The sequence below is a fragment of the Anas platyrhynchos genome, chromosome 1 (assembly GCF_047663525.1).
Source record: "Anas platyrhynchos isolate ZD024472 breed Pekin duck chromosome 1, IASCAAS_PekinDuck_T2T, whole genome shotgun sequence".
Lineage (NCBI taxonomy): Eukaryota > Metazoa > Chordata > Aves > Anseriformes > Anatidae > Anas > Anas platyrhynchos.
The window spans coordinates 80448560-80461658 of record NC_092587.1 but is presented as its reverse complement, the minus strand read 5'-3'; the positions used below and the strand labels follow the sequence as shown (position 1 = coordinate 80461658).

The 13099-nt window shown below is 47.4% G+C and overlaps 1 protein-coding gene and 1 long non-coding RNA gene across 3 annotated transcripts; one reads left to right on the top strand and one right to left on the bottom strand.

Annotated features, from left to right (window-relative positions):
- Positions 1–1537: 1537 nt before the first annotated feature.
- On the bottom strand, positions 1538–7514 carry NECAP1 (NECAP endocytosis associated 1). Its single transcript, XM_038179381.2, has 8 exons — positions 7309–7514; positions 6657–6757; positions 6402–6506; positions 5890–5971; positions 5423–5531; positions 5154–5340; positions 4017–4110; positions 1538–3895 (listed from the first exon to the last, which is right to left on the bottom strand). Exons 1-8 carry the CDS (start codon positions 7404–7406, stop codon positions 3847–3849), a joined length of 825 nt encoding a protein of 274 aa, XP_038035309.2. The 5' UTR covers positions 7407–7514; the 3' UTR covers positions 1538–3846.
- A 116-nt stretch (positions 7515–7630) lies between these two features.
- LOC140003289 (uncharacterized) lies at positions 7631–9158 on the top strand. Of its 2 annotated transcripts, none has more exons than XR_011811655.1 (3): positions 7631–7866; positions 8070–8217; positions 8996–9158. It is a non-coding gene; the product is annotated as an uncharacterized lncRNA (long non-coding RNA). The 2 variants fall into 2 exon arrangements; XR_011811656.1 differs by having other exon boundaries at positions 7631–7975.
- Positions 9159–13099: the final 3941 nt, after the last annotated feature.

The window sequence follows — 13099 nt, the reverse complement described above, 5'->3', positions numbered from 1 at the left end:
ATGCCTTCTTTGTCTGTTTAAGCTTGGTCAGGAGCTCTGTGTTCACCCATGCAGGTCCCCTGGCATTTTTGCCCAGAGACCTGAGCGTATTTGCTTGATGTTTTGATTCGTATTAAAGGCCTGGCCTTAATCCTTCATCTAGAGAGCGCTATCGTTTGCAACATCAGAGACTATGTCTGAAGCAGCCTGCATCCAGCAGAAGCTAGATTAGAAAAAGACACTGGCAACAGAAAGTGCAGGAAAAGATGGAAGATTCAGCCAGTCTGGTAACAGGCAGGGTAATTTCACCAATAACGTACTGCCATAGCCAACTTTTCTACCATGCAGACCCAGGGGGAGGGAAAGCCTGTTCCTGGTGAAGGCCATTGAGAAAGGGAGAGGATTTGCACAGAACACGTCAAGGTATTGCACTGCAGCAGGCCCTGATGTGTGGAAGGACATGGGGACCAGGAAGATCTCCGGAGAGGTCAAAGCTCTCTTCCTCATGAACTGTTTTCCAATTATCCACACTTCTCTACTCCACAAGCACGATTATATCCCAGCACCTCCCATAGACAGACTTTACCTGAAACTCCTCTTACTGTGAAGAAGTAACTCCAGTCTTTTCACCCCTTCTCACTGCAAGTACCTGTTGTAAAGTCAGTTGAGCTTCACCATGGTACATGGATGGGACCCTTCACCTTCTCACTGCCAGGACCTACCCAGCCATTTATCCATCATATTCACTGAAAAGGGATAACAGCTTTGCTCTTACATCTGAAGAAAGAGAGAGGTGTTTTTTCCAGGCCACCACAGATCCTGTTATAGTTGATGAATGGCACCAATGTTTACAGGCGCTATCAGAATATCTGGTTTAAAAGGTTAGGACTTCTCACCTTTACCCAGACCACATGACTTCCATGATACTCTCAACACAACCAGGCGCAGTACTTCATTGTCTGGCAGACAAGCACTGAGCGAGTGTGGCTGTGCACAAACAGATGGCCGTGAGTAGCCTTGACCAGACCAGAGACAGAACATCAGGGCCCTGAGCACATATTTTGTGTCTTCTGGGGACCTGGCCCACTGAGTTCGTCTCCACAGTCAGCAGAGACTGCTTCACATTTGCAAGTATTGTAAGAACGAATTTGGACAAATATCTTCAGGGTGTAAAGCCTCTGATGTCTGAAATGCTAACTGGCAGGGCAACAAAGTTTTCTCACTTGCTAGTTTTATCCATATTCGCATCAAGCGTATCTCCCTCCCTCCCTCCCTTCCTCGCCCCCAGCCCCAGTCAAGCCTGTTTTCCGCATTGTTTTTTGACCCCCACCATTTGGAACAGCCACAGGTCATTGTTACGTCCTTCTTCCAGGCACCTACTTGGCCCTGACAGAGACTGAACTTCGCTCACTCCTAGAGCTCTTCCTGTCCAGTCTGCAGGCCACAATGCACTTGCAGAAGAACAAGTAGGCCAGTGGCATCTTGCTGGAGACAATGATCTTCAATCTGCAGGGCTTCCAAAGCAACAACAATTTGACAACTTAGAAGACTCATGACACTCTTTTCCCCAACATTACTTGTTTAATTGCCATTTCACCAGTACATTTTATGCTTTATATACATGTATCTTTAATCTTTGCTTCTTTAGCTTTTCAAATACATAATATATTATCTTCAGAATACTAACTAAGACAACACAGAAGAGGCTCCTAGTTAGTTTTTAATTGGTGCTATAAACTTCCTCAGTTTGGGGAACTGACGTGTAGTTGAAATGACAGGACCTGACAATATGAGAAAAAAAAAAAAAAAGCCAACCAGCAGAGTCCATGGCTTAGCTAGCAGACTATGGCCACCCACAGATTCTGAGGAGACAGAGCTTAAGTACAATGAGACTGCAGGAGCAACTCTGAAGGTAGGGGGAAGCAGGGGGAACACCAAGAGAGCCAGGAGATCAGGATTAAATGACTACTTAAAATACATCCAAGAGCAGTCTGGTCCCCACTTCCACAAGTGGAACTGCAGCAGCTTTAGAGCCATTTTCAAGAAAAGTGTTGCTTCCCGGAGTGATGGTCTAGGTGAAACTTAGTCCCCAAAATGCCCTCATTGTAGCAAGAAGACAAAACAGACAACAGAGCTTAGCAAGTGCAAGGTACATACAACGTACTACTCCTTTAAAATACGCATGAGGAAGTCTTAGTCCCAAAGGGCAAAATTTACTTGCACGGGTGTGCTAGCAGAGAATATCCCAGTTTCAAAAGTGTTGCTGCTGGCTGAGTGTTGAAAATGGGAAGAAGTTGTCTAGAGAAGTACTTTAATGCTAGGGTTCTAGTGACTAGGTACTATAAAATGGTCATTGAAACCATCTTCCTGACTAGTGTTTTGGCTTGTCAGCTAGCACAGAAGGGCTTGTGAAGTTTCTAGCCTGCCCAAGGGCTTTGCCCAGGGTTATCAGCAGACTTACAAGCCAGATGACATCCACAGCTGCTGAAGTTGGAATAGTGTCCACATCAAAGGGCCTTCAGAAACTCTCCCAAAAGGAACAGGAGAAAGTAAGGGCCTTCTACCTCTAATTCTCTAAACCACATGGGAAGTAGAGGATTTTCAGGACATATTAAAAAAATAAAAAATAAGCTTCTGAGTTACAGGAACCAGCTCACATCCCTAGAAAGTTATTCCTAGAATAAAAGCCACAAGGAACCCAGGTGGGATAATTTGGCCATCACAGTTCTCAAGGTTGAGCCTACTATATATTTCTTGCCCAAATGATATGTGACAGCTGAAAAGGGAAGAGTGACTGTCCCTTCACTGGAGAATAACCCACTGTCTCACCACAGCTCTTACTGTGGAATGGATGCACAATACTTGTAACACAGTGCAGTCACAACAAGTGCTGCTGGACAGATACAAGTCCAGGGCTCAGGATAGCGATGCAGGAACATGAAACGCTGAACGGTGGGATTACCTGGATGTCATCTAGTGCAAGTAACTACCGAATTATAAAGACAGATTCTTTTTTCTTTTTAAAGCTATTTCCAGTTAAACAGCTCAATGGCTATGAGGCCTTTGCATGAAGGAACAGGGGAGAAGGGAGGAGTGAGAGAACTTTTTCCAGTGAACCTACAAGCCAAACAAGGAGTCTCGTGATGGGGAGCCCAGCTGCAGTTACAGCAAAGGGGCAGCAGATCTGCTCAAGGACTTGCATGACTCCTCCCCTTAAGAGCACAGGAACATCCAGCACTATAAAGAATTGCACCAAAGAAAGGAATAGTAGTGCATGCACGGGGAGGTTCACTCCTCACCGCAGACATAATTAATCTAACAGGATTTCATGTTGAGATTTAGGAGAAATATGACTTATCTCCTCACAGATTCCATTTACAAGCTCTAGCCATATGCTGCAGCCCTCAGCACTGTAGGCCAAGATGCAGTGACTTGAGCTGCTATTGAAAGTAACTGCAAAAAGCAACAGGAAAAAAAAAGAAAAAAAAAAAAGACAAAGAACCCAGAGGCACCTACCCAGCCTCCTCCTGTACCCACCTTCCTCAGGATTCTTGCTTTCCCTGTATGAAAAGATGGGGAAGAAGAGCTAGGATGTAGCATGCAACAGGCAAGTGGGTAGAAGAAATGAGGCTCCCCCTTCTCCTTGCCCGCCTTGTGAGGAGTCAGTATGTTCTCTTTAGGTTCAGTAGTTTCAATGTGGGGTCAAAAATAGTAAGTTTTGACTGAAGTGAAGACCTGGCTTAAAAAAAGGATTGTCCTGACTTGTTTCTGATTGAAGACTAGAGGGGTTTGTGCCCCCTGTGATTCCAACTGGTGCCTCTAGAGCCTCTTGGTCATCAGTTTGTTCCATTCCGCTGCTTTGACCATTCAGAACTGGACCCAGTTGGACTGCTGAGGAGCCTGATTAGGAACAGCACTGAAAGAAAGACAGGACAATCAGAAGGAGCAACTCTAATAGGACTTCTTAACTCACTGCTCTTCCAGCACCCATGAGGAAGCCACCTCTTCTGTGTGGAGTTCCCTTCACCAGAGTTTACCTGGATGCAGTGCTGAAGTCTCCCCAGAGGTCTGCAGTAGCTGTGGCTGGTGCCTTGGATGCAGACACTGGAGCATCTAAGTCTAACAGGATATCTAAGACAGAAAAAGAAGAAAAATCTGTCAAGGGGAAACAAACAACAACAAAAAGACAGGCATTTAAACTGTCACCTATATAAACTACCAGGTGCAGTGGCATCCAGCTCTCCCTCCAGGAGAAGGAAGCTAGAATTTTTAAGGACTGAGTTTGTTGTAACAGCAGCCCCTTTTACTAAATGTACACTGAGCCTCCAGCTCCTGCTGCAGGGGTACATTGTCGTCAAGAACCATTCGGTCTGCATCTTAGTGTATCAGCTAGCGGATTTGCAACATATTACTCCTTCCAAGTGGATTTAGGAATCAGATTCAGCCCAAGCACAGCAACCACAATAGTTATTAAACAGGCTTCTTCTGGTCAGTACAAATCATGCACTGCAGCCCAGTCCTCTTCAGGAGGTTACAGCTTCTTATCAGGTCTGTATACAGCACTGCAAATGTCTCTGAATTCACAGGAGTATCATCAGCATTCAAGTTGCAGTCACACACTCAGTATAGCACCTAAAAGACTGCAGCAATCTCTGTTACAGCCCAATTCCACTATGCTTTGCACCTTCTGGTCTTCGTACTAAAGCTACCTCCCTCCCCGTTCAACTCCTCTCAAGAAGTTCTTTTCCTGCACCTCTCAAAAACCACAGAACTATCTGCCTTTCCCTATGGAAAGCAAATGACTGAGCACTATTTTCCTAAACACCCAATACAGCTCTGTCCATGCCCCTAAAGCACACACAAGTTCAGAAGAATTCAAGTATTTAAACTTGATACCCAACCACCCAGGTCATTTTGACCAATTCATTTGGTTTTGGTTTCTCTTCTTGCAAGGAGAGCAGCTACAGTGCTATTCTCCCTGGCAAGGCTATCAAGCTGCTATTATTAAACAAACACAGATATCCTCAGGTCAAAGGAAGCAAAGCCCTCAGGGTACATCATGTTTCACAGGGCTTTTAACTGCACTTTTGACACTAGTTCCCTGCAGCTGGCCCGTGTTCTATCTCTGCGCCTACTGGTGTCCAACAGACTATTTGTTCTGTGCTAATGTTTACCTGCACTGCTCGCATTACTGGATTTCAGCACGGGTGGCGGTGTGACTTGGTTGGCAATGGCTGTGGAAGAAGGAGGAGGGATGGGAGAGACTGCAATTTTGCCTCCTGGTGGAGGTGGAAGCAGGCTTAGGCCCCCTGATCCAGACACACGAGGCTTGGCTACTCCTCCTTTCTTTGTCGTCATGTTCTGTATAAAGAGGGAGGACAAGTGAGGAGCAGTCTCCACTGACATATCCAGAGAAAGAAGCTGAGTCAACTTCGCTCCTTACCCCAATGTTCAGTTTGATGGTCTGCCCTTCCTTGAACCCTAAATCTAATTTGGGACGCGTGTCAGCTTCCTGAGACTCCCTGGAGATCTCAGTCTCCTGCTTCACCCACCTAAAAAGAAGAGAGGTAAACACAAGACACTGTGGCAAATGGAAGCAGAGCCTCAGAATAATGCATGATTCCTTTCCCCACTCTGCCAAAGAACTGTCATGCCTTGCCAAGCCAGCTATCACACCACCCCCAGTGTAGTACAGCAAAAAGCTCAGAATACCGCAAACCCAAGAGACTGTCTAACGCTGCACCTGTAGTGTCACAGGACTTAAGACTAACAGATCAGACCCTGCAGGACCCTCAGCTTGCAGTGCTTCACGATCATCCTGAGGAAACCTGCTCTAAGAGAACATGCACCACCACCCAACTCATTCCAGGAGCTAGAGGAAAAGCAGCAGTCCAGAAAAGCACAACTCACTTGAAGTGATCCTGCAAAGATACGTTGAAGTCAAAGGCATCACCACGGTCCGTGAAACCAATGCCTATAAATGCACTTCGTCCTAGCAAGGAGATGGAAGGAGTCATTGTAGGTGCCTTGCAAATTGACCCGTGTCCATTCACTCCAAAATCCTCCTGCTTCTCCTAAACCACTCTGTGCTACTTCCCTCTGACACATCTACAGCTGGACACAAGCAGCTCACAGAAGTTCGTTGCTTCTGGCCTGTAAGATGCACTTTTCTCACCATGTAGCGCTTTCAGAAACTGAATGCTCCTCCCTGTACTCTGTGCAATGCAGAGAACCCTTCTCGGTTAATCCTGCCTTCCTACCCCTCCAGACACCCTACCCAGACTTTTCAGCACTCCCCCCACCATCTCAATCCACCAGACACACATGCAGCTCCAGGTATGCCTGATGAACGCAGACATGCATCAGCTCCATCCATCTCCTCCACCCCTGGCACTTGGCATATACATGACCCCTCAACTTACCAGTCCCATCCTGAATCCGAATCACAAAGTAACGGCTGGAATCTGTCACCGTCTCCACTGCAATGCCAGGATATTGGTCTATGGGAGCCTGAGCAAACAGCTCCCCTAGAAACAAAGAAGCAGGTATTAAGGAGAGCAAGCTTTTTGTAATGCATGTCTAGAGCTACCACACAGAGCTTTGAGCAGGCTTAGAGGCACAGATTCTTAACTAGTGACCACAGTTACAGTCTTGCCAAACCACACGCCTTCCCTTACCTGACACCTTATCTTCTAGCTTTATATATGCAGTTTTGCCTTTGGAGGTGACACGAAGTCGCCCTGTCCAGTCCGGATGGTCCAGTTTCCAGTCAGATGCCCTGAAAAGAGAAGCAACTGTTCACTGACCGTACTCCAACCTGTCCATCCAGCTGAAGTCTCTGCTCCCAAACCTTCAACGCACACAGACGCCTTGTTCCCCTCCTCTTCTCAAACAATATCCCCCTCTCTTCTCAAGCAAGGTCTCGGCTCCTCTGTTGCTGCCAGCTGACATGCATGGCTCTGAGCAGCCTACCTTTCCGCTGCATGAAGGGAAATAGACACTACCCAGAGAACATCAGCTCTGTGTTTGCCTTTATAATATTGCGGAAGAGGGGAGACTGAAACCCAAGAACTCCCTTGGAACCTTTAAACCCGGAAAGCGCCTTATAACCATCAGGAAAATTCATCAATCTCCTGTAACACACTGAGAAGCCACTCCATTATGTTACCCTACTGTAGTGAAGCAGCACCGGGTACCCCTGCACCTAGGGGCAGGTGTTACACCAGCTAACACCGTGCCTGCAGCCGTCCTGACTGCCCCGGCCAGGCCGCCCCCCCCCCTCCTCCTCTTCCTCCTCTTCTTCCTCCCGGCCCGCTGAGGGCCGAGCACCTGTATCCGCGGTTGGAGGTGCGCGGCGGGATGCGGTACACGCTGACATCGGGCTTGACGCAGAGCACGGACTCGTACTCCAGCTCGGCCGCCGCCATCTCGGAGCCGAGCCCGGCGCGGAGCGAAGGCTGGGAGCCTAGGAGCAAGGGGCACTTCCGACCGCCATCTTTGCTGAGGGCAGGCACCGCCCCGCCGACGTTGGGAGCGGGCGGCCGGCGGGGAAGGCATCTTGCTGCGCCCCGCGGCCATCTTGGAACCGGTCCTGACAAAGCAAGCGCGGCCGGCGCCATCTTGGCTCCTGGCAGCCCGCTCCGCCTGGCGGGGCTCGGGGCGGCCATGTTTGGTGCGGGCAGGTGAAGCCGCGCCGGGCGCCATGCTGCGGGCGAGCTCCCGGGGCGCGGCGCTGGCCTCGGTGCTGGGCTCGGTACCGGGCTCGGTGCCGGCACTCACCAACATTAAATGTCACCCGCCTCATTAATGTGCTCTCATGTGCCACAGTCCTCTTACAACTCTTGTAAGACAGCATTTAAACAAGAGAGTGGCAAAGGGACAACTTCTGTAAGTATGTGAGGGAAGGTGCGCAGGGAGCACCAGGACACTGTGAATGCGTCTCCCCCGTTTGATTCTATTGAAACTTATCCAACAGGGAGCATAAGTCTTCTGTTTGGTTGGTTTGTTTTTCAAACAAGCGTCTTTGGACCAAGAAGAAATAAAGCATTGCCAACAATAGCTTGAGGGGTTGTTTTGTTCTGTTTTTACAGGATTAAGCAGTAAGGATGAAATCTTGAAGGAGAGCTTATTTTAAGTCTGACTGTGAAAGCAATGGGATCTATAGGCTTCCCACAGAAATTGTTAATGAATGAGAACCAAAGAACAGCAAAAGTCTTGGCTGGAGCTCAGTCATATGAGGTGAGTCAATGCAAAGTCCTACACAGGTAGGATAAAATATCTAGTGCATGCCAGTGTATGAGTAGCCTGATAATAAAACATAGAGAAGAATCATTTGTGCTTTCGTGTTGTTTTTGTTGTTGTTTTCCTTTGCTTATTTAAGAAAAATACATATACATACGGCATTGTCTAGGAATGCCCGTGAAGCCTGTCTCTATGGATGGACGCAGCATTTGGAATTCTCCTCCTGTGCACAGAAGGGAAGCCAGTCTCACAAAATGACTCACTGGACTATTTAAAGGTTGATGCTGAGACAAGCGTTTTTACAGAACAGTCCAAATACTATTTCAAATGGTACTTCCTTCACTGAAAATGCCCTGGCAAAATATTTGACCTGAACACTCACCCAGTCCTGAGAACACATTATTGCGAAGAGCTACTTTTTAGTTATGTGTGATCCAGTTATGTTCATACCAGTTTTGCCATCCTTTGTTCCCTGCTTGATGTCCAAACTTCTTGTGCTTACCTAAACTTACTTAGAAATGTACAAGATATGTTGTGACCATACATGGGATTTTCTGAAGAGGCAAATCTCAGAAATACTACTGCAGGGCAACCTTGCAGATATGTGGTATCACTGGGAGACCCTATGAAACTAACCATGCACTTGTGACAATGAAAACAAGCACAGTGCAAAGACTGCCCACCAAAGCACTGCCATATGCTTTCTAGAGTAATAGTTGCACTAGTTATAGATAAGCTTTATAGGGAAATTTTTGAACAGTTTTTGTTTGTTTAGGAAGAAGAACTTGCCACGTACAAGGAGCATTCAGAGTCTGAAAGATGATAGTTCCCTAGTGACTTCACCTGCGCAGAAACAACTGGGGAGTCAAGAGAGGTTGCAAAGTTTTGGTGAACTGCACAAGAAGTAGTAAAAAAATAATAAATAAAAGTGATAATAAATAAAATTTAGTTCTTGCTAAAATGTTTTGGAGACAACCTTGCATGAGGGAAACACTAGGAAATACCACATTTTTAGAAGTGCAGAGATAACTGGTGACAGACAACACAGCTTTTCTAAGGGCAAATCATGCCAGGGGAATTTGGTAGCCTTCTGTGACAGGGTGCCCTGTCATAGACCTTCTATGACCTGTGGTGGCTGCAGGTGCCCACTGTGAGCAGTGTGTGCTGTTGATGCAGCAGGGCGCGGGGTTCTTCACCAACTATTCATGGAATCACATCGCCCTCAGCCTTAAAAAAGCCTCAGGGGGGACAGGTTTAGGGCGAATAGTTCAAGGAGCAGGAGTGTGAGTGGTGTTTTGTTCTATTCCTTCTGGGGAGGTGAAAGACACAGAGCGGGCTAGGAGAACACAGGTAATGAATAATTGGCTGAGAGGCTGGTGTTGAGACAGGAACTTTGGGTTCTTTGACCATGGGGCAGTTCACTCAACCTCTGGCCTGTTGTCAATGGATGCAACTCACCTGTCTCAAAGGGGGAAACGTTTCCTAACGCAGGAGCTAGCAGGACTCGTCGGGAGAGCTTTAAGCTAGTTGTGATGGGGGGAAGGGATAAAACAGGACTCACCAGAGAAGAGCCTAGGGGAATGATGCTGAAGCTGGGGGTGAGGCAGATGTCTCATCTGAAGTGCATCTACGCCGGTGCACACAGCATGGGCAACAAACAGGAGGAGCTGGAAGCGACTGTGCAGCAGGCTGACTGACCTAGCTGCCATAACTGAAACGTGGTGGGGTGAGTCCCATGACTGGAGTACTGTGATGGACAGCTACAAGCTCATCAGAAGGGATGAACAAGGAAGGAAGGGTGGTGGTGTGGCTCTTTATATTAAAGAGTGTTTTGACATTGAAGAGCTTGGGGTTGGAAATGATAAAGTTGAGTGTCTATGGATAAGGATTGGGGGAAGGCCTGTAGGGGTGACATCTTGTTGGGGGTCTGTTATAGACTGCCTAAGCAGGATGAAGAGATGGATGAGGCATTCTATGAGCAGCTCACAGAAGTTGCATGATCGCCAGCACTCATTCTCATGGGAGACTTCAACTTCTCTGACATATGCTGGAAGTATAATACTGCACAGAGGAAGCAGTCCAGGAGGTTTCTAGAGTGTGTGGAAGACGGCTTCCTGACACAGTTGGTACAAGAGCCTACCAAGTGAAGTGCCCCACTAGACCTGCTCTTCACTAACAGAGAAGGACTGGTGGGAAATGTGAAGATTGGGGACTGTATTTGTCAGAGCAACCATGAAATCATAGAGTTTTTTATTCTTGGTGATGTCAGAAGGGTAACTAACAAAACTGCTATCTTGAACTTCCAGAGGGTGGACTTAGACCTGTTCTGGACACTTGTTGCAGGGGTCCCTTGGGATTCACTCCTGAAGGGCAAAAGGGTCTAGGAAGCCTGGACACTCCTCAAGACAGAAATCTTAAAGGCCCAGGAGCAGGCTGTTCCTGAGTCCTGTAAGGCAAGCTGGAGGGGAAAAAGACCAGTGTGGATCAACTGGGAACTTTTGTTGAGGCTCTGAGGGAAAAAGAGAGCCTATTTCCTCTGAAAGAAGGGATGGGCTACTTTGGGACAGTACAAATAAGTTGCTAAGATATGCAGGGAGGAAGTTAGAAAGCCGAAAGCCCAGCTTGAACTCAGAGTGGCCACTGCAGTAAAAGAGAACAAGAAATGCTTTTACAAATATATTAACAGTAATAGAAGAACCAAGCAGAATTTCCATCCTTTCCTTGGTGCAGCAGGGAATGTGATCACTGAGGATAAGGAAAAGGCTGAGGTTCTCAACACCTTTTTACATGTCTTTAACAGTCAGATCAGTTATCCTCAGGGTACTTCACACACTGACCTGGAAGTCCCTTGTGATTCAGGTAGAGAATCGCCCCTTGTCATTCAGGCAGAGACAGTTAGAGACCTGCTCCTCCATCTGGAACATCACGAGTCCATGGGACCAGACCATGATACCAGATGGGCTCCACCCCAGGGTGCTGAGGGAGCTGGCAGAGGTAGTTGCCAAGCCGCTTTCCACCATCTATGAGCATTGCTTCTTACCTGGAGAGGTCCCAGGGGACTGGAGGCTTGCCGATGTGACTCCTATCTACAAGAAGAGCCATAAGGAGGATCTGGGGAACTACAGGGCTGTCAACCTGACCTCATTTCCAGGGAAAGCTATGGAGAAAATCATCTTGGGTGAGATCACATGGCACATCCATGGCATCCAGGGGATCAGGCCCAGCCAGCACAGGTTCATGAAAGGCAAGCCATGCTTGTCCTACCTCATCTCCTTCTATGACTGTGTGACCAGACTGGTGGATGAGGCAAAGGCTGTTGATGCAGTCTACCTAGACTTCAGCAAAGCCTTTGACACGGTCTCCCACAGCAGCCTGGGGAAACTGGCTGCCCGTGGCCTAGGCAGGTATACTCTTCTCTGGGTAAAAAACTGTCTGGAGGGCCATGCCCAGCGGGTAGTGATTAATGAAGTCCAGTTGGCATCCCCTTACAAGTGGTGTCCCCCAGGGGTCAGTACTGGGGCCTATCTTGTTTAATATCTGGTATTGTTTAATTCAGTTAACACTAGGAAGATGAAGCAAGCTCTCTACAAGTCTGCAGATGATAAAAATCTGGCTGACACATCAGACAGCGTTGCCAGCATTCAGAGGTACCTGGACAGGCTGAAGAACTGAGCAGACAAGAACATCATGAAGTTCAGCAGAGGGACCTACAAAGGCCTTATCCTGACAAAGAACAAACCCCATGCACCCGTACATTCTTAGGACTGTCTGGAAAGCAACGCTGCAGGGACTGGTGACCTTGTGATCCTGGTGGACAAAAAGCTGAGCATAAACCAGCAATGCACCCTAATGCCCCAATGGCAATTAAGGCCAACAGCATCCACAGCTATGTTAGGACAAGTGTCAGCAGAGGGAAGTGATCCTCCTCCTCTACTCAGCATTGGCGAGGCCACATCTAGAGTGCTAGGTGCTGTTCTGGGCTCCCCCGTACAGCAGAGACATGGACATAGCAGAGTGAGACTTGTGAAGGGCCAGTAAGATGATTAAAGGACTAGAACATCCTTCATGCCAATAAGGGCTGTGACAGCTGAATCTGTCCAGCATGGGGAAGAGAAGACTCAGGGGGATCTTATAAATGTGTGTAGCTATCTGATCAGAGTGTATAAAGGAGATGGAGCCAGACTCAGTGGTGTCTGGTGACAGGAAAAGAGACAGTGGACACAAACTGAAACAGGAAATTGTCTGATCACAATTTTTTATTTTTTTTTTCAATTGTGAGGGTGGTTGACCACTGGAACAGATTGTCCAGAGAGGCTGGGGAGTCTCCTTTTGTGGAGATACCAAAACAGAGTCCTGGGTAATTTGCTCTAGCTGATCCTGCTTTGAGCAGTGGGATGTACTAGACAGCCTCCAAAGGTTCTCTCCAACTTCAACTATTCTATGATTCTGTGAAATACAGCCTTCCTAAGATAACTCTGTTTCCCAACTAGGGACGGGAGAGATCTGGAAGAGATGAAAAAACGATCTTCATCATCATAGTATGGTGATTTGGGATTAATATCACAGCTGCAAGTCGAAGGTCTGGTTTGACCTGAGTTATCATTTTCTGAAAGTGACAAAACGTCTTCCTTCCTCCTTGCACCATGTCCGTTAAGTGGCCACATCATTAACTCCTTCATTCTGAGGTGTAAAACTGTTCAAAGTCAAACTGCTTGAAAGTTTCTTTGGCTTGGAAACATATAGAGAAACCTCATCAACTTCACTCTCCAGAATGAGCTGGTTGGGACAAAAGATACAGTGCCTGCTGTGATAAGGTTGGCTGCAAGGGAGAGGTTGTAGCTGGAGGAATAAGAGCTGAACCAACTGGTAGCAAAGGACC

Coding starts and splice junctions, on each gene's coding strand:
- NECAP1 (XM_038179381.2), bottom strand. CDS start 7,406: ATGGCGGCGGCCGAGCTGGAGTACGAGTCCGTGCTCTGCGTCAAGCCC. Junction 5,341..5,422: donor CCATCAAACTGAACATTGGG/GTAAGGAGCGAA, acceptor CTCTTTATACAG/AACATGACGACAAAGAAAGG. Junction 3,896..4,016: donor GACTTCAGCACTGCATCCAG/GTAAACTCTGGT, acceptor TCTTTCTTTCAG/TGCTGTTCCTAATCAGGCTC.